The following is a 25009-nucleotide window of genomic DNA, read 5'->3' as shown; positions in this document are numbered from 1 at the left end:
AACAGCAGCCAGGAGACCTGGTGAGGAGGCTGGTAAATGGTCTGTGTTGCTCAAAAGCTATGTGGGTAAGATGAGCGAGCACTTTGTCTGCAATGACATGGCTTCCAGTGTGGAATGTGGTTCTGTTAACCTACCCCCATTTTCTCACTCCACCCTGCCCCTTTGCTGAAGCAGGCACAGTGACTGACCCTGCTCCCTCTGAACCTCTGGCATTTGGCCCCCTACCTGTTTGGGGGTCCGCAGCAGCTCCTCAGCTGTGACCACAGCTGTTATGGCCTTGCTGTTTTCTGCGTTGGGGTAAAGGGTGACAGACAGCCCAGCCACGAGCTGGATGGCCAAGTCTGTCACCGACACTTTGTCATCTAGGACGGTTATTGTCTTCTCTGCCAGGATGGAGTCAGACAGTGGAGACAACACCTGTGGGATTGGCAGGACATAAGGAAAATCCATCACACCTGTTTCCAGATGTTAGCCCCTTCCCCAGCAATATTTCTTCCATCCCAACAGGCCTGAGGTCCAGAATACAGGGCAAAGGAGTTACATATCTACTTCACTCTATTCGCTGGCCCATCCCATGCCTTCGTGAGAATCAAAGTTACCCTTTCCCCAAGACACCCTAATTCTCCCTGTTGAAAAATCGGAATAGATATTAAAATCCATTCTGTCTTTAAAAGGGAATGACTCCTCCTATTTAGATGAAGTACACTTGTACAGTGCACAACCTGGTTAACTGTACATGGTGATCCTGTTGAACAGACTCATGAAGAGTTGAATTATAAATTTATAAAAGTGGATTATAAATAGCTCACTCCTCCCACCACCACCACAATGTATCCTCTGCCAAAACATTGCTTTCTGCCTCATCTTGTAAGCCAAATGTTGGGCTTGAGATGTCCAGGGGAAATGATAGGAATGTGTTAACCATTTCCACATGTAGTGTAAGGATCCCGAATGACATCCAGAAAGGTGGATTCAGTAGGTGTGACTTGAGGGATTGAGGAAAAGGCTGTCCAGGCCCCATCATCTGTCCTGAAATTTTACCATTCTATACACTTCCTCCAGTGAAAAAGAAGGAGCAGGATTTCAGAGAGAGTTTGTTGAATAAGTAAATGGCAGCAAGACAGAATGACTGGAAGAAGGAAGAAATGAGAGGAAGAATCCATGCTTTTTCCCTGAGCCACTGGTAGAAGCGGTGCATGGAGAAGACAATGGCTACTTCTAAGAAGGCATAGGGGGAATAAGTTAGAACAGTGTGTGTTCAGAAGGAGAATCAGGGTAGGATGGGGGTGCTGGGAGGTGATGGGAGTGGTGGAGGCAGCCATTGAGAATGAGGTCACATGGCGAGCTAAGAGGGTGCAGCTGCCACCTTCTCCATTCTGTTTGGAAGGAGGCTGGACTCAAGGTCTGGCCTGGGCTCATCTTCCTGCGTCCCCACGATACAATCTGGAGCCATCATGGGGTTGAGGAATTGGCCACAATGACCTGCCCACTCATTGAGTCTCCCTCAATACTGCACACATGCCCAGTGCTGGGGACACAGAGACTCCCAGCTCCCTACCTGGATGGTCGTCATCCCAACCTCTCGCCCGACCAGGACCCGGCTGTCCTGGAGGGTGGCCACGTGAGGTTCCTCCAGCTTCATGAAGTCTGCCACCAGGTGAGTGATGTCGAACTGCCAGTCGGGACTAAGCAGGTAGCTCGGCTGGCCCCATGGGCCGGCGCCCTCGGACACAAACTGGGTGAGGACCCGCACGGTGGCGTGCTGGTACTGCAGCGCGCAGCCCCGGCCTCGCCGCTCCTCCTCATCCTCATCCTCGCTCTCCCGAGTGGGCCTTGTGGGAAGGGACAAAGAGCTCTCAGATCCAGGGAGAGGCGTCTAAGATGTTCTTGAGACAGGCAGGCACCCGCCTCAACCTCAAGGAGATCACATTGAAGACACGAGCCCCAGGACCACGCAAGGGGCACCAAGCCTATCTCTAGGCAACACTAAGCGATGGGCATCTCTTTCTCGAATACATTTATTGAAAAATAAAAGACAAGCGCTAATATGTACTAAGCCTGCACTGTCTCATAAGTAGGCATTGGCCACGTGGCTATTTTAATTTTTATTAATTAATGAATTATTATTACATTTTTAGAGACAGGGTCTTGCTCTGTTGTCCAGGCTAAAGTGCAGTGGTCCATCCTAGCTCAATGCAGCCTTGAACTCCTGGGCTTAAGTGATCCTCCTGCTTCAGCCTCCTGAGTAGCTGGGACTAAAGGCATGCGCCATCATGCTTGGCTAATTTTTAAAAAAATTCTGTAGAGATGGGGTCTTGCTATGTTGCCCAGGCTGGTCTTGAACTCATGGCCTCAAGTGATTCTCCCACCTTGGCCTCCCAAAGTGCTGGGATTACAATTATGAACTACCGCACTGAACCCTAAATGTTAATTTAAATAAATAAAAATTAAATAAAAAATTGAACTTCCCCGTCACACTGGCTACAGCCCAGTCACTCCATAGCTACTTGTGCTAGTGACCAACATGTTGGACAGAGGGGTTCTAGAACATTCCACCACTGTAGAAAGTCCTATTGGACAGAACTGTCTTACACATTTGAGATGTGGCAGGTCCCACTTTATGCTTCCACATGTATGAACTCTTTTTAACCTCATAACACTATGAGGCAAACTCATAATTATACTCATGACCAGATGAGGGAACTAAGAAACAGAGAGGTTAGGTAGCTTGCCCATGCTCACAAAGCTAATTAGTGGCAGAGATTGGATTGGAGCCCAAGGAGTCTCAATTCTTCCCCCTCAGGGATGTGGAACAAACTCATTGTCTTGGCCACTCATGACCACAAACTAATCTGAAGGACTGGGTGGATTCACGGCTGTCCTCCCCCATCAGGCCAAATGCCTTCAGCTTCTCCTTGTAGAGATCGATTCCGCATCTCACTGTCCTACTCACTCTTCTTGAGACGCTCTCCCTTACGAGAAAGGCCCTGGTGCCTGGGGGACTGTCAGGAAAAGAGTCCCGGTGGTCTGGGGTGGAGCATTCCAGGCAGGAAGCTACGAACTCAGCAACACCTTCACTTAGCTAATGTCTGCTAATCCGGGAGTCACAGGGCTGAGAAAACAAGGCCCCATACTCTCACATGTGACAGACAGACAGTCCAGAAACTCAGATAACAAATCAGAGGTTTTTAGAAAATAGTGAGCCCAGCGTCCATTAGAAATGCAATTAAATTTTATCCAATAATTTGATCTGCACGGAACATTTCAAGCTTATAGATATGCATAAAGCACAGAGAAGGACTCTGACTTTTTTTTGGAGAAAAGAAACCAAACTTCAAATTGCCTGGTAATCAAGATGCTAAAAAAATGTATTCACTCCATCGTGTCATTTTGGGAGAGCCACTTTCAAGAGACAGTCTCATATAAGCCCCGGTGTAGAGTGCAGACAACCTGGGTTTGACACGAACCTGCTGTTTAGCAGCTTTTGGGCCTGGCTGGGTTATCTGGGAGCCTTGGGGAGATTCAATTGCTGAGATGATACCAGCATCTCCAAAGCATTGGGTCCTTTAGCGTTAAGGTCAGTAAACAGAGTTGTTATTATGGCTCTAAGGCATCTCCCCATCCGAGGCTCACCTCTTACTGGTCACAATGGGGACCCTCCAGCCCTTTATCTGGCTGAGCTCCGTGTCAGAGACCTCGATCTGCAGGGGCAGCCGGGGCACCCACACGGTGACATGCAGGGGGGCGCTCAGGTACTGGTATGTGAAGTTCACCACCGCATCCATCTTTCCTTTGATCTCTTTGCCATTGACAAAGATGTAGTCGCAGCGGTCAGACACCTGCAAAGACAGAGGGAGAAAGGATGGAGGAGAAGTTCATGGGGCCTTGGAGACCATCCTTTTTTTGTTTTTCCTATTATCTTGCAAAGCACAAATGCTTAATTCAGGTTTCTCCTAATGCAGAGCCTGAGACTAGGATTTGGTGCACTCAGTGTAATTGGGAGCTGACCCCAGGGAGCAGGGGTGAAGGAGCAGACGAGGAAGACAGAGAAAGAAGAAAACCCAACAGGAAGGTGCATGTTTGAGGCTGCTACAGGGACCACGGGCTCAGTTTTCAGACGCTTCATGAAAAGCATCTGGAATTGTCCACCTGAGGAGTAAGAGGTGGGAATATTTTTAGCTACCATCTCTTATTCCTGCTGGTTGAGGGCTTCTCTGCCTGGGACAGAAAACAGAAAGCAGATTGAGGTGAGACTGCAATCAAACAGTGAACTTGAACTTGCACAGAACTGCAGCTGTAGCTGGAATCTGGGTTAGCTGAGTGATTTGATGTGAGCACCAGAGGTTTTCGCACCCCGGGCAGGTGTGACTTTTCAGAAAGTGAGCTGCACCCACAACCCACCTCATCCACCCTCCAAGGATGCAAAGGGCCTGTAGAGCCTTCCTCCCCAGCGTGGTTCTCACTAATTCTGAGGTCTCTCCCCTGCATGCACATGCAGGCCTGATGTAGGTTCTTCATGGTCTCCAGGCTTTGGTAAGGCCAGTCCCTGCGCCTGGAAGCACCTTCCCATCCCTATTTGCCGGACCTACCCCAGCTCAGGGGTCCCTGGGATAAGTCTTCTATGACCCCGTGGGATTGTTTATATAGTAAGTGTTCATTATGTGAACGGCCGATCACATTAGGGATGATCAACCCGTGTTCCCTTTCCCTATGTGCCTCCCTTTCCTTTTCCCCTTTCTGGCAGATTGCTGTCTCAGGAAAGGGACGAGACAGAGCAGAAAGAAAAATCAACACACAGACTAAAAAAAAAATAAAGTTTGCAAGTATTTGGCTTTTGTGTTCCAAGATTATTCATCCAAATATGACTGTATCAAGCAGCCCACTGGGCATTCCCAGTGTAGCAAGGAAACAGCAGAATGATGTCTGTGTTCTCAAGCAGGCAGGAAGGGGCAACGTGGACAACAATGAGGGCCATTGGGGAGGTAACCTGTGCGGACTGTGACCGGTAAAAAAATGTCCCCTAGGAACTGCGAACAGAAGACGATAAGACAAGATGTGCCCTTCCCCGAGGCCTTGGCAATTAGACTGGCCCTGGAAATTAGACTGGCATTCTGTTTCTGCCACCCTGATGAATTGAAAACTGAAAATAGAAACCAAGTTGGGTTATCGAGAAACAATATGACCCCTATTGAATAGCCAAGCTTATCAGATGTGATTTAAATTGGTCCCAGGTGTCCATATCACCTCTTAAATAAGAAATCTTTGAAGGCAAAAGTACTTCTTGTTTATTTTTCACCTCTGGGTTCCTTACACCAGCTGCTTATGAAGCAGGAGCTCAGTGAAATGGATATTGCATGGATGAATGGATGGATGGATAGAGGGATAGACAGATGAACAGATGGATGAGTGCACACACTGATGCATAGACAGATGGACAGATGGAGGAATGAATGGATGGATGGATGGATGGACAGGTGAATGGGTGCTGGATAAATGGGTGAATAGGTGGGTAGATGGATAGACAGATGAACTGATAGATGGTTGCACACGCTAATGGACAGATGGATGGACAGACAGGTGAATGGGTAGTGGATGAATGGGTAGATAGCTGGATAGATGGATAGACAGATAAGCTGATGGATGCATGCACACACTGATGGACAGACACATGAATGGATGGATGGACAGGTGAATGAGTGGTGGACACATGGGTAGATAGCCGGACAGATGGATAGACAGATGAACTGATGGGTGGATTCACACACTGATGGACAGACATATGAATGGATGGGTGGACAAGTGAATGGCTGGTGGATAAATGGGCGAATAGGTTGATAGACTGATAGACAGGTGAACAGATGGACAGATGGATACATCGATGGACAGACAGATGGGTGGATGCATGGATGGATGGATAGATGGATAGACGGACAAGTGAATTGTTGGTGGATAAATGGGTAGATAGCTGGACAGATGGATAGATAAACTGATGGATGGAAGCACACACTGCTGCACAGACAGATGGACAGAGGGATGGATGAGGAGGGCCTTCCCTTCATGGGGATGCCTGCTTCAGGGGAGTCATCAAGGATCTTGGGGTTGATGGAAGATGCAGTGAGAGACTAAAATGAGATGGAGCCAAAAGCCACAAAAACACAAGAAGTTAATTCAAAAGTTTCTAGAAAGCGCTCAGGCAGTGTTTTCTAACCTTTCTTGGGTCATTCACTCTTTTGAGAATATGCATAAAGCTAATTCTTGCTAGAGAAATGCACACACTTACAGTTTAGTGGAACATTTCAGAGTTAATGAAGTCACTCAGAAACCCCTCACATAGCACTTAGCATACTAAGCTATAATTACTGATTTGCTTATCTGTCTGCTGTCTAGATCATGTAGGTTGGAAAGAACAGAGTCCCCTTCTGGAGGTCTGTGGCCTCGGCCAAATAACGTTTAGTGCTGAGTGAAGAACTCCTGTAATCTGATCACCCTCTCTTTCCCCAGCTTCCGGGAACCATGGATGGCTACTCTGGGCTCAATTTTCATCTTCAACTTGCACTTCTGTTTGGAGAGGCAGCTGGTGAGGGCTGGGCCGAGAGAATTTCCTCCATCTGCTGGGGACAGTGGCAGGGAGCAGTTGGGAGGGGAACACATGGATGGATCTTCTCATTCATGGTCAAGAGTGGTTTAAAAATGTTTACATGCTGATTAAAGAAGGAAGACAATTTTAGTTGCCGTCCCAGGCTTGTCATTAGCGGGTAAACACTGTCCTGGATCTGGGAAGGCATTAGCATAATAGCCGAGCAAGAGTTATATCAGTAATCACTTCTTTAATCAATGTTGTAATTTACAGACCATTGACTTTTCTCATTTATTACCTTTCTGAGCTCTGGTGGGAGGAAACCTGGCCGCTCCCGAATATATAAATAATTAAGAGCAATGCCAAGGGTATGAAGTTGCCGTGCATGATAGAGCCATCGTCACTGCTATTCCTGAAGGTGTCATAAATGTCTGGGGACATCTCAGGATGCATTAATCATCTCCTAAGTGGCTAGCAGTGAGAACCACCGTATGAAAAAATGAGCCCGCTCATCTGCAGAAAGGAACCAAAATCCCACGGGAGTCTTTTTAGTCCCTCGGCTTTGTTTCTCAGACTGCTTTTCTTCTTTCATTGTGGAGGAGCTGCCGGTTGAGAAAGCTGCCCACTGGACTCCACTCACTCCGACGTTTAAGCTGTGCGGGCAGAATGCATGGTAGCCACGGCCCAGAAATCAGTGTCCGCCTGTGAGGACCCAGGGGCGGCGGGGTCACGTGGGGCTTGGTGGAGCCACATATGGTCAGTTGCCATATTCTGTTATCGCTCAGGCTTTGGCACCTTCCTGAGACGGCACCTGCCTCCTAGGAAGAGCCTGGGGGTCACTTTCCGAGGGGAGAGCAGAGGCATCTGCTGGTCAGTCATGGACGTCCCATGGGAGCCTGGCCTGAATCGCCCTCTAGCCAAGCTGGTTCTCAGACTTGAGCAAGCCTCAGGGAGGGCCTGTTGGCACAGACTGCCGAGTGTCCATCTCAGATTTGGCAGGTCTGGGGTGGGGACCCACACGGGCATTTGTAACCAGTGGCCGCAGATGCTGTTGCTGCTGCTGCTGCTCTGGACATCACTTTGAGATCCGCTCCTTGCACCCTCTACATCCTGCTCATGACGGTAATCATTTAGTTATGATGCTTGAAAGTGCATCTCTGTGCTGACAGCTCCTCAACTCCTGTCTCTGGATACCCACCTGCTTCTTCCACATCTCCACTTGGGTCTCTAATTAGCATCTCAAACTAATCGTGTTCAAAAACCAAACTCCTAGTATGGTTCTTGTGCATCTCAGGGCACTGAGGTTGTGCTTGAATGAAGTTCAGACACAGGAAAATCAAATGTATATTTTTGTACACCCAAGTTTGTGGACCTGCTCCGTTCATACGAATGAAATGCTCGTACACCGTACCAATCCCTGGTTCACATCTGCAAGGTGCTTTCATGTCATTTTCTTTGTTTTTCTTTGAGCTCAAGTGTTTTATTGCACGATATGATAAATGTTAATAATGGCATATTGTACATTTCAAAACTGCTGAGAGAAAATTTTGAATGTTCTCACCATGAAATGTAAAGTATTTGAGATGATGAATATGCTACTTAGCTTGACTTAGTCATTGTATTAAGAACACATTTATTTATACATCATATCACTTAGTACCGCATAAATATATACAATTATAATCTGTCAATTTACAATAAAATAAAAAATTGAAAAAGAAAACAGAAAAGAAGGCCGGGCACGGTGGCCCATGCCTGTAATCCCAACCCTTTGGGAGGCTGAGGCGGGCGGATTACTTGAGATCAGGAGTTTGAGACCAGCCTGGCCAACATAGTGAAACCCTGTCTCTACTAAAAATACAAAAAAACTAGCCAGGCGTGGTTGTGCACACCTGTAATCCCAGCTACTCAGGACGCTGAGGCAGGAGAATCCCTTGAACCTGGGAGGCAGAGGTTACAGTGAGCTGAGATCGTACCACTAAACTCCAGTAAAAACATGAAAACAGAAAAGAAACCCATTTTTAAAAAAACAATTTATAAGGCTTTGTTTTTTACCATAAAATCAATTTTGCCTATCTTCCTAGGCCACCAGGTTTCTTCTGGTTATTATTTGCTTGATTTCTCTTTTTCTCTCTTTTACTTTTAGGCTTTCTGGAGCCTTCTGTATCCTGGATGTTTTAGATGATCTGTAAAAATAAACACTTATAATGATTTTTTTTTAGAATGTTTTCTCTATAATTCATCATTCTTTTGCTGGAACTTTTAGCACATTCATGTGAGTTACAATGGATGTTTTACTTGGATTTATTTCTACCATATTATTTGTGCCATCTATTTGTCCATCCTGTTTTCTTTTTGTTTTGCTTTTTTAAAATTTCATTTTTGCCTTCTTTGCCTATTGTTTTCATACTCAGTTTTTCTAGAGCTACGGACAGCAGTTATGATCCTATTTTGTAGATGAGAAAACCGAGGCTTGCCATGGTTGCGGCTCATCCAAGATAGAGAGGTAAAGTGAGAACTGCCAGCAAGAGTCGGTTCAAGATTTGACTGGACGGTGTCAGCCATGTTGCTGATACTAGGATTATGGCCTTGGCTGAGGTCGTCCTTCCTGCCATGTGACTGTTCGAGTCATTTGCATTCCTGTGGGCAGGTGGGCAGGGGAAAGGCAGGTGCTGAGAGAGGCCACTGTCCAGCAACTGTGGCATGCCCGTGGCAAGGGGCCAGTGGCAGTCCGGAACCTCTCCTCAAGTGGCTCTGCCTGCATTTCCTCATCCCATCCCCCAGGGGCCACTCGGAAAGGCTGTCTCTTTCCAAGTCTAGGCAGGGAACAGATGGTCCACACAAACCTGGAACGTGAGGACTGCTGATCGAAGGGGCAGGTAGGGTTAAGGGAAAACAGTGTGAGCGGGGAAAGCATGCCAGGGCTTAGAGGTAGGCAGTGAGTTGGTCTGCATCCTCCAAACTCATGTCTTCCTGGAACCTCAGACTGTGAGCTTGTTTGGAAACAGAGTCCTTGCAACCCAGGGGCCTCTTCTCAACAGTTGCCTCTGAATCTAGGGCTATTGTTGGAAAATGTTTAAATAATATCTCCTTTCAGCTCTGGAAAAATCCTTAAATGATGTACAAGTTCCTCTCTGATGTGCCTGGTTATCTTCCCTGTGCATCTTCTGTGGTTTTCCCACTGTTCACTCCACCCAGCCACTGGCCTCCCTGCTGGTTCCTGAACATGCCAGGTGCACACCTGCCCCAGGGCCTTTGCACATGCTGTTCTCTTTGCCTGAAGGCTCCTCCCCTACTTGTTTGCCTGATTTGTTCTTCCTGTCCTTCAGCTCTTTAATACAGTGGATCTCAACCCGGGCAATTCTGTCCCCCAGGGGACATTTGAGCGTCTCTGGGCATCTTGGTTGTAACAAATGGGAGGATAGATTTGCAGCCAGTATCTAGGGGATGGAGGGTAGGATGCTGCTCAACGTCTTACAGTGTCTAGGCCAGTCCCCCACAACAAAGAATTAACCCACCCCAGATGTCAATAGCACCGAGGCTAAGAATCCCTGCCTTGCTCAGATGTCAACTTCTCAAAGATTCTTTCTCTGCCATTTCCTTTTTTTGTGTGTGAGACAGAGTCTCGCTCTGTCACCCAGGTTGGAGTGCAATGGCACCATCTTGGCTTACTGCAACCTCCGCTTCTCGGGTTTAAGTGATTCTCCTGCCTCAGCCTCCCGGGTAGCTGGGACTATAGGCATGCACTACCATGCCCGGCTAATTTTTGTACTTTTTAAAGCAGAGATGAGGTTTCACCATGTTGGCCAGGCTGGTCTCAAACCCTTGATCTCAAGTAATCCACCCACCTTGGCCTCCCAAAGTGCTGGGATTACAGGCGTGAGTTACCATGTCCAGCCTGACGTTTCCATGTTAAATGGCAACTCCCCCGAACCTCCCTTCCCTCTTCCTTGCTTCCTGTCTCTAGATTGCTTACTGCCATCTGCTGCACTGATTTTACCTGCTCGCTTTGGTTATTATGTGTCCTCCCTCATGAGAACCTAAACTCTAGGATGGCAGAGATTTTTGTCTGTTTTGTTTACTGTTGTATCCCTAGGGCCTAACACCTGACACACAGTGGATACTCAATAAATAATAAATACGTGCTGAAGAATGAATGAATGAATCAGAGCTTGCAAACTGGTGGCCTCCCATCACATTTGGCCTACACAGTGTTGTTGTCTTTTTCAACAGAGACGGGGTCTTGCTCTGCTGTCCAGGCTGGAGTGCCTTCGGGCAATCATAGCTCACTACAACTTCACACTCCTGGGCTCAAGCAATCCTCTTTTCTCAGCCTTCCAAGTAGCCGGGACTACAGGCATGCACCACCGTGCCCAGCTAATTAAAAAACATTTTTGTTTTAGAGATGGGGTCTTTCTATGTTTCCCAGCTTGGTCTCCAACTAAAGGGCTTCAGAAATTCTCCCTCCTTTGCCTCCCCAGTCTATGGAGCATTAAATGGCCAGAGCTGGTCTCAGCATCAATGGGGCAGAAGGTTGCCAAGGTAACCACCACGTGTGGCCTTGGCAGGGAAAGGTGCTCAGGTATCTGGGTCACTGAACACTCCCTATGCTCAGGGGACACTCAGGGGTACCTGCTCACCCAGTGCCCCCAACACTACCCACCTATCACACACACACGCACACATGCACACACACGCACACATGCATGCACACACACACGCATGCACACACACATGCACACACACAGGAAGAGATGAACTTTTATCAGTGATTGCTTACTTTATAACAACAGCAAACATTCATTGACTGGCCACAGTTATCCAGGCACCATTCTAAGAGGCTCACATGGGTCATCTCTCTGAGTCCACGCTATAAACACAGGAGGGCACTGTTATATTTATCGTATCCACAGTGCAAATGAGAAAACCAAGGCGTGGACAGGTGATGTACCTTGCCCACGATCACACAGCTGGTATTCATAAGTCAGGATTTAAACACAGCCAGCCAACCCTAGAGGTCTGCTCTCAGCCATGATTCTGAGCTGGCTCTGCACTCAGGGAGGCCTGCCTTCTCCTCCATCACAGACAGGCTTTTCCTCTCCCCATTGACGTTGGGGCTTTGGCCAGGAAAATATGAGCAGAAGTGACAGCTATGCTTGGACCAGTCCGAGCTTGGACTTAGGAAATGTGTACTCCTGCTAGTCTTTGGAACTTGACCATTAATAGCTACTTCCTCCAATCCCATAAGCAAGAATAAATTGCAATCGTCTTGAACAACTAAACACTGCAGTCGTCTGTTACACAGTCTTGCTGACAGATTCATTCTGCTAAGAGATGGGGCGTGGACAGTCCTGACTGTAACTTTCAAGGGCTTTTACATGGCTTCCCCTCTCTTCCTTACCTCTCATTCACCTTTTCATCTTATGCTATTTTCTCTCCTGTTTAGGCAGAGGACACTGGCAAAGTTGAGAAGAAAGCAGGGACTGGCAGAGCCCTGATCCCAGATTTAGGAGGCTTCCCAGCATGTGGGAAGGCCCCTGTCAGAGAGTCTTGTCCTGGAGGGGCCACCGTTTCAGGACATTCACCAGGACCTGACTTGGGGACACTAGTTGAGAATCCCTTTCCTCTCGTCGCCTGCGCCTGTTCTCACCCCAGGGAACTTCTGGCTGATCTGGCATCTCCTGTGCAATGTGCCCTTCCCCTGCAGTGGCCAGAGCTGAAGTTTTACATTTTAAGGAGGTCTCTGGTGCAATTTCAGCAGTTCTCTCATTACTAAAAGTGCATTATAGCTACTTCTTTGACATCACTGAAAGAGAAGGAAGAAGAAAAAGGCAGAGAAAAGTCAGGGCTAAGCAATATTTCTGAGACTATGTCTATGCTCTTCCCCTCCCTTTTACATCTTGCCCGGTGAAATGATGGCCAAACAGAATTCAAATGGCCAGGCAGAAATTTGTTCTGTGATAAATCACACTTTATCCAGCTGACAATGCACAACGCTGCCAAGACCTGGACACATCTCCCGTCGTTCTCGGCTCGGGACTGCTGTCCATGCGGGGGGCTGGCAGCGCTCATGGGCTGCCTGGCCCGGCGTGGGGAGGAGGAAGGGGGGATGGCTGGTTGCCCGCCCCACGTGGGCCGAGGAGACAGGCAGGATGGAGGGTCAGGGCAGCAGGGACCCGAGAAAGGCATAGTTTCTGACAACAGGACATGCTTCCTTGTAGGATGCAAATGTTGTGGTGAGGAACACAGGCTTGCATCTGCGTTGTGCTCGCGTCTGCCCTGCTCTAGGATTCATTTTCCTCATCTATGAAACAAGGATTCTTTCTTTCAACCAGTACTTTCTGTGCCCCTCCTGTGTGCTCGGTGTTTCTAGGCGTGGAGACACAGCAATGAGTGGGAGACACAGGATTTCATTTAGAGAGTGGGAATAGAGGATAACAAGTAAAAAGAAAATAATTGTGAGCAATAAATGCTACAATAAAAATAAAATAAGAAAACATGACTGAGAAGGGCACAGAGACCTCTCTCGTGAGGTGACGTTTAGGCCGGAGATATGGGGGAAGAGGGTTCCAGGAAAAGATTCAATTAAGAGGCACCAACATTTTTATTTATTTATTTATTTATTTATTTATTTATTTAGAGACAGAGTTTTGCTCTTGTTGCCCAGGCTGGAGTGCAACGGCGCAATCTTGGCTCACTGCAACCTCCGTCTCCCGGGTTCAAGAGATTCTCCTGGCTCAGCCTCCCAAGTAGCTAGGATGACGGGTATCCACCACCATGCCTGGCTAATATTTTGTATTTAGGAGAGACGGGGTTTCGCCATGTTGGTCGGGCTGGTCTCAAACTCCTGACCTCAGGTGATCCACCCACCTTGGCCTCCCAGAGTGCTGGGATTACAGGCATGAGCCACCATGCCTGGTGACCAACATTTATTAAGTGTCTGCTGTATGCTAGTTTCTGTTCTAAGAGTTTATATGTGTAGATTCCTTTCATCTTCACACAAACCATTTTACAGGTGAGGAAAGCAAAGAACAGAGAAATCAAATAACTGGTCCAAGGTCTCACAGTGAACAGGAGTCAGAGCTGGATTTGAAAGCAACCATCTCGGTCCAGAAAAGCCTCACTTAACCTCTCCCTTACACTGCGTGAGGGCCTGGAGGGAGGAATAATTGTGGCCTGTTCTAGAAAGAGAAAGAAGGTTGGCAGTACAAGGTCAGAGAAGTAGGCGGAGCGTGTCATACCAGGAGAGAGCAGCAGGTTTACCAGGAGAACTAAATAAGAAAGCCTACAAGTAGGGGAATTAGCCCAGTGCCTGCAAATAGCAGGGACACACTGAAAGCCTGTGGCCAGGTAGAAACCTCAGGCCTGGCAGATGGGAATCTGCAGAGGGCGGGGTAGACGGAAGGTGTTAGCCCCAGAAGGGTGTTTACAAGGGGGTTGGAAGAGGAGAGTGGGGACAGGCTTCCAGGATGACAACCTTAATCAGATCTGACCGCACCACGCATGCAGTTTCTCTCCCGCAGCTCCTGCCCCAGGTCACCCTCTGTACCATCTGCCTTTTTTCTCCTTAATAAGGCACTCGAGATCCTAAAGCCCTAAAACAAAGAAGCGGACGCACAGGGAGGATGGCCATGTGAAGATGCAGGCAGAGAATGCGGTGATGCATCTACAAACCAAGGAAGGAATGCCCCGTTGCAGACGCTGGAAGAAACAAGGTGTCTGCCAGCAGCCGTTGCCTGGGATTGTTCCTTAGAGGCCTTGGAGGAGGGGTGGCCCTGTCCGCACCTTAACTCCAGACTTCTGGCCTCCAGAGCTGTGAGAAAGTAAGTATCTGTTGTTTAAGTCACCAGTCTGTGGCACTGTGTTGTGGCAGCCCTGGGAAACTGTGACAGGGTGTGGACACACCGCTCCCACCTGGGGCGGGCGATGCACTGTTTCAATAGCGTTACATGTCTGATATTTTCTTCCTGCATCCGTTTTCTGACTTGGAGTCATTCTTCTGAAGCTTCCTACACACAGACAGTGTTAACGGCCACACCAACAGTGCTGGGGCCTCTCACAGTCAATACAGGACCAACGCCTTCCTAGGAGAACCAACGGCCGGCACCTTGCTGGAAGACACCCAGAGAGTACCCCATTCTCCCATTCCTCTCCGCCCTTGGCTAGATCGGGAACCATTGCTTGGAAAACCCATTTATGGGTGAGGCTGACATGGGCGATTTCCCAAACCCAGGCCACATTAGAAATGGAGTGGAGGTGCTGGAACAGGGAACAAGCGGGTGGCAAAGAATAAGGGGGTGGAGGAGAGGAAACCCCACTGTCATCCCATGGAGCTTCCTGTAGCCGCAGCCCTAGTTTCTTGGGGGGTCTTCCCTTGCCCCACTCCAGTTTAGAAGTTTGGCTGAAGCTCCGCCTCCAACCAGAAGAGTGAAATCATGTGACCATGGCCTAAGCCAATCAGGGCTTCTCATTCCCAGCCATAGCGATTGGCTCAGGGGTTAGCAGAGGACCTAAGCGGAGCAATCAGAGGAGACCTCAGGATTTTGATTCAGGCCAGGCCAGGCAAAAGGTACATGTGCCTCTTTTCTGCTAGATTTCTACCTGTAAAGATACCATCTGGGCCGGGCGTGGTGGCTCACACCTGTAATCCCAGCACTTTGGGAGGCCAAGGCGGGTGGATCACTTGAGGTCAGGAGTTCAAGACCAGCCTGGCCAACATGGTGAAACCCTGTCTCTACTAAAAATGAAAAAAAAAACAATAAAAAAAATAGCCAGGCGTGGTAGTGCTCACCTGTAGTCCCAGTTACTCAGGAGGCTGAGGCAGAGGAATCACTTGAACCCAGGAGATTGAGGTTGCAGTGAGCCAAGATCATGCCACTGCACTCCAGCCTGGGAGACAGGGTGAGAATCTGTCCCAAACAAACAAACAACAACAACAACAAGATGCAGTCTAGTAGCTGTCTGCACCCATGGCAGGACAGAACAACTTGTCTGAGACACTGATCAGCGTGGAGAATGCTGAGCCAAGTGATAGAAAGTCGGAAATAACATAAAAATACTGATTACTTCATTTGAGTCCCTGGATCCAGCCATCCCGGAAGCCAGGAAATCTCTTACTGTTCAGATATAGGAACCCCTAGATGTTTTCCCCCTTAATTCAGTTTGGGTCTGTTAACCAAAATCATCCTCTCAGATATAAGGGGTAATTTTGTTGGATATCTTCCCCAGCCCAGACCCATCGGTGCCACTCTTTCCACCAGCCTCTCAGCAAGGAGGACAAGAAGAGAAACATAAAAAAGGTATAAAAATGAGAAACAGGCTGGGCACAGTGGCTCACGCCTGTAATCCCAGCACTCTGGGAGGCCGAGGCAGGCAGATCACTTGAGGTCAGGAGTTTGAGACCAGCCTGGCCAACATGGTGAAACTCCATCTCTACTAAAAATGCAAAGAATTAGCTGGGCAGGGTGGTACATGCCTGTAATCCCAGCTACTCAGGAGACTGCTTGAACCTGGGAGGCGGATGTTGCAGTGAGCTGAGATTGTGCCACTGCACTCCAATCTGGGTGAGAGAGAGACTCTGTCTCAAAAAAAGAAAGAAAGAAAGAAAAAAGAAAAAGAAAAACATACAAAAAGTTGTCATTAGGCCCACAAAGCCTGGTCATGATTAATCCTCTAAGAGGAAGCCGGGTACTGTAAGAAGACAATTCAAAGCACACTGAGCAAGCAGCCTGGCTGAGTTTCAACTCAGATACATACACATTTGCTATTTAATAGTTTTGCTGCCCAGCATTCTCTTATTCTATTTTCTGCAACCATTTAAAAACTATTTCCAGGGGACCCTCTGCCCACATCCCCATGGCCGGTCTATGTGTTGAGGTCTTGGCCTCAGCCACACAGTTAAGTGGTGTCCATCACACTCCCCTGGCTGCAGGATTGGTTCAGGGATGGTCATGTGGCTCAGCCTGACTCAATGACAGAAAGCCCCAGGATTTCTGATTGAGTGACGGCAGTGTCTCATTTCTGCGGGACTTGAACCTGGGGAGGTGTGGATTTAGAGCCTCCAGGGGCCTCCATCTCAGGCTGAGAAGGCATCTGCACAGTTGAAGGCAGAGCTGAGAGGTGCAGAGAAATTGGTTTGTGAATCCACCTGTGCCTGAAGCCAACACCACCCTAGACCTTTTATTGAAAAGACAGTTCCTTCCTTTACTTATTAAGCCAATTTGAGGGTCTGAACTGTTCAACTACTGCACACTCCTTGATAAAGATATGATGGGTTGGCGTAAAATGCTGTTGAGACCAAACCCTGGTTCTCAAATTCATTCTAGCAGAGGGGTCAAAGTGGGACAGGAAGGATAGGATCTGGCAGGAGAAAAAACAAGCACAGGATAACTGGTTTCCAGATCTACATCTTCCCCGAGGCAAACCAGATAACCCAGGTCTCAATCCGGACTCTATCCCGTGCTTCACGAACCTGACCAGAAACTTTTCATCAATGCAGAGACCAGCTGCAAGGTCCCTGGACTTAAAAACCTCTCTTTCCATTTAAGCGCACTCACATGGAGCCCTAGTTGGCTCAAGTAAAATCTGACTCATCAATAAATGGTCTTATCTTCCATAAAAGTCTTTTATGAGAACAGGATATTATTTGTGGCTTAAATGGGAGGGTCAGAACAACCTGATCTTTTTTGGCCAGTTCTAGAGTTCTAGGCCAAAAAAGGTTTGTCCATCAGCCTCTCCTAGGAATGAATGTGTGGCATAGCTCCTACCAGTCAAAGGTTTTGATTCTGTGCTTCCCATCGAACTTTCTGTGATGATGGAAATGTCCTATGTGTGTGCTGTCCAGTGCAGTAGACACTAGCCGCATGTGACTACTGAGCACCTGAGATGTGGCTAAAGTGACTGAGGAGCTGAAATTTTCATTTTTTTCAATTCTAACTAATTTAAATAGCCACACACGGTTAGTAGCTGCCATACTGGGCCGCACAGCTATAGGTAAATCTTAATATCAATCTGTGAGGACAGCATATTCCCATACTTGACTGAGCCTGCTGGGAATCTTAGGCCACATGGGCCTGGTGATCAGGCAGACCTGAGTTCAAATCTAGGCTCTGCTACTAACCAGCTGTGTGGCCTTGGGCCAGTCACTCAGCTTCTCTGGGCCTGAATTTTCACATTTGTAAAATGGGACTTAAGTAGTACCCACTTCATACTTTCTAGAGTGATCTACTTAAACCACAAACAAGAATATCCTGCAGTGTCATATTGCTCTGAGAGAAAAACAAAATTCTGAACAGACTCCAAGGCCTTGGACAACCTGGCCCTGCCTATTTCATCCATCTTAATGTTTTCTCTTCCTCTTCTTACTCTTCATCCTCCTTCATCCTGGCTGTTCTTTTGTTCCTTGGACACGGAAAGCCTGTTCATACCCCAAGGCCTTTGCACTTGATGTTCTGTCTGCTTGGACAGCTCTCTTCTAAGCTCTTGGCATTTAGATCTCAGCGCAAATGCTACCTCCCCCGAGAAGCTTCCATGATGGTTGACCATGAACTAGCCCTTTGAATTCTCTCCTCATCCCATTACCCTCTTGGTTTTCCCCATAGTATCTACAATATTTGAAATGAACTTGCTTTTATGTTTGTTTACTTATATACTTTCTAGCTCTGCTATTATAGATAAATTTGTGAAAGCGGGGTTCTGGCGTAGTTGGTTCATGACTGTATCCCCAGAGCATGGTACGTGCTCAGTAAATATCTGTGAAGAGAATGAGAAAATCATAGCTTTGATGAAAGGATTATGACTGTAAAGACTATGGCTGCAAAGCAGGATGTTAGTGGGTGTCATGTCCATAAAGGCCCCAAATGTGCTTACAGGGCTTTGCCTGGCCACTTGTGCTCCTATGAACCACCAAGAGAAGAATGTTCTCAAGGTGCTGCTGCCTTTCGCCACCAAAATGAGACACATAGAACCAACCCAAACCCTAGACAAACCTGGATCCCAGCCCACACAACTGGCACGCTGAGGCAGGGCTGCTCTACTTAACCCAGGGGCCCCTGAGGGAGAAACCAGTGCTTGCTGTTGTAAGTTACTGAGATGTCAGGTTTTTTGTTACGCAGCATTATCACAGCAATAGCTGCCTATTGCAAGTCTAGCCTCCCAGTGATTAAATAAAGACCCAAGTCCACTAGCCAATACAGTGTGGAGAACTCTCTGCTTTGAACAGCTCTCAGCTCTCAGCAGAGCTTAGTGAATATTGCAGCTGCCATGACCCCCATTACCAGTGCCACCTGACAATTATTGAGGACTTACTATGTGACAGGTGTGTCACACACCTTTTCTTTTTCAATCTTTGAGTAGTATCTATGCAATATGACTCAGGATCTCCATATCTGAGATAAGGACACTGAGGCTCAGAGAAGTTGACTTCCCCAAGATCACTCAGAAGGTAAGTGACAGAAAGACATAACAGGAGTCTGTCTGAGGCCAAAGGCAGTGACCCTTTCTTCCAGTTAAGTCACCACACTAGGCACTTTAATGGCAATGAGTGTCCTCCCACAGGAGACTGGAGACCCTGTGGTGTTTGCTCAACCTAGGGCAGGACTTCTCAACCTCAGCATGATTGACATTTGGGGTCAGATAATTTTTTGTTGTGAGGCTGTCCTGGAATCGCAGGATGTATAGCAACACCCTTAACTTCTAACCACTAGACGCCAGTAGCCTCTGCCCCAGGTGTGACAACCAAAAATGTCTCCAGACATTGCTAGATGTTCTTAGAGGGGTTCAACCATCCCACAGAGAACCACTGATCGAGGGCTGCCTGGGCAGGAGGAAGAGCTGACACAAAGGCATCATCCTGCATGCTTGAGATGGATGACTGCATTCAGACTCAGCAGCCTTCTGGGGTAGGCCTGGGTCTTTCCCTGTTTTGCAGATGAAAGAACTGAGGCTTAAAGAAGAACTTGTCTGTGGCAGAGTTCAAGCTCTTAAACATGCCATTTAAACTGCACTTTGAATCACAGATGGAGGGAAGCAGGCGCTAGAAGAGCCCTTCAAGGAAGGAGCGTCCTCGCTTTACAGCAGGGACCCCAAGAGCACAAAGGGGCCATGGTAGGGCAATGTCACCCAGCTTGGCTTGGAGCCTGGGACTTCTGGATTCCGGGAATTCCTTTGTTCTCTTTAATGTTTTTTTATCTGAGAACCAAATGGCTCTTGAGGATAAAGACCTTCCAGGGGTTCTTCCAAAGCCTCTCAGTCATGACAAGTACAAATAGAAAACTCTCTTCTGCCCACCCTGCTGCTTAGGGAGGGATGCCACCTGAAAGCAGAAATGCATCCTGTAGATGCCCTGAAAACTTGGGGTGGTTGCCAAAGGACTTCACACTCTCAGGGACTCGGAGCCTGCAAAATCAACAGTAGGTTCAACACAGAGAAAGTTTAGTGCTGACGGGAGCCCGAGCACGGGGCAACTATCAGGCTGTTGGCTGAGCAAGGTTGCTCTCCATGTGCCAGAGCTAATGCAGGCACCTTTGGTCACTGCGGAAAAGCCAGTCCTGCTCGTTGCCCAGATGCATTATTTTTAGCTCTGCACTACGATCCATTAGCTGGAATCGTGCCCTGGAGGTCAGATGGGCTGCACTGGAAATTCAATAGACGAACTTCCTCTAATGATATTTTAAATCTCAGCATCCCCACCCTGTCCTGGGCAGTGCCTAGCAACCCATGGCTGCAGGAGTCTTGGGGAAGGCACATGCAGGGCTGAGGACCAGGGTGGGGGCACCCAGGGAGCACAGGGTGGGGTATCGTGTGTCAGTGTCATTAGGGTGAGGGGATATACATAGGGTGCTTTCCAAATAGGAGGTACAGCCAGGTCCAGGCATGAATAATCATTATTCTCATTGTAATTCTCATAAATAATCATTTATCTCATTGCCAAATGACTCCAGTGTCCCCTCCTTGAGGACCACCCCATCCCCAGTAGACCCCGCCCAAGCCCCTCTCCAGCACAGTGTCCTATTCATGGCGCCCATCATCTTTGCAAGATTCTCATGCATTTTCTTATTATCTGCTTCTCTCCATCACTAGCATGCTGCTTCCTTGAGGGCAGGGACTGCTTTTGTTCTACTGATTGCTGTGTCCCTGATACCAGAATGGTACCTGGAAAATGGCCAGCACATCTGTGTTTAATAGCTTGTCATGTGACCTGTGAAAAACACGGACTGGATATTGCTAAATCTGTGACACCACACTAAGAAAACCACTGCCAGGTAATCTGTGCCACGTCATCAACTGCAAGCAAGACACACTTTTATGTCAAAGATGTTTTAAAGCTTGGATCCCATAGATAAGATCCTCTATGATGGACACTTGGGCATTGCAAGTGCTTGTCTGTATTGCATGTTTTTCTTCCTATTATTGTTCCTGGGGTTATTGTTGGGCAAGTCATGGCCCTTGGCCCTTCTCCAGGTGCTGCTCCTTCACCTCTTGAATGTGAATCAACCAAGAGGCCGACATCCAGGGTTCTCTCCCATTCAGATGTTATGACTCTTATTAACCTGCACATCGCAGACCAGACTCCTCAGCCCTTATCATTCTTTCACACTGCACACTGGCCTGGCTTCATTTTCCAAGTACTCCAAGGCAGGGATATTCATGAGGCATTGCAAGGTGAGAGAAGGAACAGGCAGAAACGCATAAGGATATGGCTCTATTTCTGTAAGACAAACCAGGACTGAAAAGCCCTTATACGTGTGTGTTGCGTTGTGTAGACACATGTGTGTGGGCATGTGTATGTGTGTGTATAGATTTGCCAATGAGACAGTTTGTGGTTAACAAAAACAGTATGTAAGATATCTTATTCTTAAAATAGTATCTCTGTATGTGGGTATATGTGTGTAAGAAATGACTACCAAAATGTTTACACTGATTTTCTAAGGGCGATGGGAGTAAAGGTAGTTCTTTCTTTCTTAGAGTTTTCTGGAGCAATTAGTATTGTAGACAAATTATATACATTACTTACATAATCAGAAAAAATACTCACCAAATTATTTCAGGGTGATTAAAAAGCCTACAAAAATAAATGAAACAAAATATGTATGTATATCATCACTTATATAGTTATCCTTGCTGGGAATGCAAATTTGAATCTAAATGAAGAAATATCAGGAAATCTCAAATGAGGAATATTTTATTTAAAAAGTAAAAAAAAGGACTGTATTTCTCAAGAGTATTCTGTGTCTTAAAAGACAGGGCAATGCTAAGGACCTGCTTCAGCTTAAAGGAGACTAGAGTACGTGACAATTAAATGTGCATGTGAGCCTAGATTGGATCTTGTACTGCAGAAAAATATGCTCCACAAGACATGGTTGGCCAACTGACAAAATTGGAAAACAGAATATGGATTAGATAATGTATTGTATCAACATTAAATTAACTGAGGTTGATGACTGTGGGTATGTAAAAGAATATTCTTATTCTTAGGAAATATACACTGAAGTAGTTAGAGTTAAAAGGCCTTGATATATGTAACTTACTCTGAAGTGGTTCAGCAACAAATCAATCAATCAATCAATCTATCTATCTATCTATCTATCTATCTATCTATCTATCTATCTTCTATCTATCTAAATCTACCATCTATCTAATCTATCACTTATCTATCAAACCTATCACCTATTTATAAATCATCTATTAAACATCTATCTTATCTATCTCCCTTCCTCCATCTGTCCACCCACCCATCTATTCACCTATCCACCCATCCATCCATCTATCCATCTACCTGCCTACCTGTCTATCTGTCTATCGAGAGGATGGGAAGAGAGAAAGAAAGAGAGAGAGACTGAAACTATGAAAAAGCAAATGGGTAAATATTGATAACAGTAGAACCTCAGTAAAGGGTATATAGTATAATTTGTCCAGTCATTGCAATCTTTGAGATAAGTTTGAAATTCCAAATAAAAAGTAAAATGTTAAGCAAAATTTGAATGTATAGAGACTATATAGCCTAATGGCCAAGATCTTTTGGCCCTCTAGCTAGAATCCCTTCTCTGCCATTTGCAAGTTGTGTGACCTCAGGCAGGTGGCCTCCATTTTCTGAGCCTCAGTTTCTTCTACTATAAGACAGAATTAATAATAGCGATAATGCAGATGTTGTGAGTAGTAAATGAGTTGGTATGCACAATAAAGTCTCCCATGTTTGCCTCTTCTGTTTGGCTGTGAGTCCTGAGAGGTTCACTTTCTTCATCTGTTTCTTCCTTACCAAAATCACAGAGCCTTAAATGTGGTAGTTGGTTAATAAATGTTGGCTGAATGAATTGAGGTGGAAAAGAGGAAGAAAGAAAAGAAAGAAGGAAAGAATGAAGGAAAGCAAAAGGAAAAGCTAGAAAGTAAAATCATAAAACCCAAGTCCTCCTGAACCTCGGCCTCCACGTTTGCACACTGGAGTCCCACCTACACACACTCGAGTGCTTACACGGGCCAAGCAGATCATGGAAGTGGACCAAATATAAGGCAACTGTGACAAATCAGAAGATGCTGGTGGGAGCTAAGCCATGAGGATGCAAATGCATTAGAATGATACAGTGGACTTTGGGGGTTTGGGGGGAATTTTGGGGGTGGGGGGTGGGAGGCAAGGGATGAAAGACTACAAATAAGGTGCAGTGTATACTGCTCGGGGGATGGGTGCACCAAAAATCTCACAAATCATCACTAAAGAACTTACTCATGTAACCAATTATCACCTGTACCCCAATAACTTATGGAAAAATAAAACAATAAATAAAGGGCACCCCACAGTGTTACCAGGTGAGCATACTGTAGCTCTGCCAGATCTGCTGGATTTTCCCCATAAGCTGGAGGGGAAACCCTCAGATATGACTTGTGAGAATGCAAAATGGTATAGCCACTTTGGAAAAATTTTGGCAGTTTCTCAAACATTAAATGTAAGGTAACCATATGACCAAGCCATTCTACTCCTCTGTATCTACTCAAGATGAATGGAAATGTATGTCCACACAAAGGCATGGATGTGAATATTCATTGTAGCATGATTCATAAATGGATGAAACATTTAAAAAGTGGAAACAACTCAACCGGGTGGATGGATGAACACAATCTGGTATATCCATACAGCAGAATATTATTCTGCACTGAAAGAAACAAATGACTGCCCCATGCTACCACGTAGATGAGTTTCAAAAACATAATGCTAAGTGGAAAAAGTGGACACAAAAGACCGTGTATTGTATGACGCCATTCATGAGAAATGTCCACAGCAGGCAAATCTATAGAGACAGAAACCAGCTTAGTGACTGCCAGGAGCCGGGGATGGGAATGGGGATTAACTGTGACAAAAATGTTCTAAAATCGGATCATGGTGATGGTTGCCAAACTTAGCATAATGTACTAAAAATCGCTGAATTGTACATTTGCAATGAGTTGCATACAATTCTTATATTTTTAAGCAATGCTGTGCATATCACACAACATATACTTGTAAGCCTCCAGTCTTAATTCCTGATCTACCTAATCAGAGGATTACATGAGATGACCAGAGTTGACTCTGAGTTATTAAGCCCTTACTATGTGCTGGCTACTAGGTCATGTTCTCTGCTGCATTTATAAAACTGATTAAGCCTCATGCTGACCTTCTGAATTAGGAACTATGCTTATCCTCATTTTACTAAGAAGGAGACTGAGTACTGGAGGGAACGCTGTATGATTCACCCAAGGCTGCATAGCTTGAATGTGGCAAAGCCACGAGGCATTCTTTGGGAGGCATTCTCCATGATACACTTGCGTTTCAGCACATTGTACAAACAGACCCCAGGCTGTTTTTGTTCTGAAAGGTCTTTTCAAAGGTGTTTTATATAGTGGACAGTCTTGGAAGACAGACAGTGCCTTCTTCCGGAGCAAAGGGCAGACACGCTTGAGGTCCACTATGATAAAGGCATTGTCTCTTTGGGGAGGTCAGGCAGGATTCCTGCCCGTCTTGTCATGTTGGCCTGCTTTAACAGAACACCGTAAGTCCGGTGGCTTAAACGACACGCATTTATTTCTTACAGTTCCGAAGACTGGGAAGTCTGAGATCAGGAGGCCAGAATGGTTGGGTTTTGCTGAGAGCCCTTCTGGTTTGCAGACTGCTGCCTTCTTGCTATATCACCACATAGTAGAGAGACAGCAAGCTCTGGTCTCTTTTCCTCTTCTTATAAGAGTACTACTGCCATCATGGGGCTCCACCCTCACTGAAGCCTAATTACCTCCTAAAGGCCCTACCTCTGATACCATTGCATTGGGTGTTAAGGGCTTCCACATATGAATTCAGTGTGGGACACAAACATACAGCCCATTATACCACCCATGATAAAAGATGCACGTTCTCGAAGGCCAGGATTCCTCCCCTGAAACCCGATCCACTACATGTGCAAGTGTCACTGG

General features: G+C 46.7%; 2 protein-coding genes across 2 annotated transcripts in view; both read right to left on the bottom strand.

Annotated features, from left to right (window-relative positions):
- TMEM132C (transmembrane protein 132C) overlaps positions 1-25009 on the bottom strand; it is a 435395-nt gene that overhangs the window by 10168 nt on the left and 400218 nt on the right. The window contains exons 6-8 of the mRNA XM_050748580.1: positions 3634-3839; positions 1559-1832; positions 226-417 (exon numbers count right to left, since the gene is read on the bottom strand). Of these exons, the coding sequence (XP_050604537.1) occupies positions 226-417; positions 1559-1832; positions 3634-3839 (672 nt within the window). The remainder of the gene's footprint in view (positions 1-225; positions 418-1558; positions 1833-3633; positions 3840-25009) is intronic.
- Positions 1-25009, bottom strand: part of GLT1D1 (glycosyltransferase 1 domain containing 1) — a 582479-nt gene that overhangs the window by 280913 nt on the left and 276557 nt on the right. The gene's annotated exons all lie outside the window — the stretch shown is intronic.

The sequence above is a fragment of the Macaca thibetana genome, chromosome 11 (genome assembly GCF_024542745.1).
Source record: "Macaca thibetana thibetana isolate TM-01 chromosome 11, ASM2454274v1, whole genome shotgun sequence".
NCBI classification, from domain to species: Eukaryota; Metazoa; Chordata; class Mammalia; order Primates; family Cercopithecidae; genus Macaca; species Macaca thibetana.
Note: the sequence above shows the minus strand (reverse complement) of the source record. Positions and strands in the feature narration are given on the sequence as shown.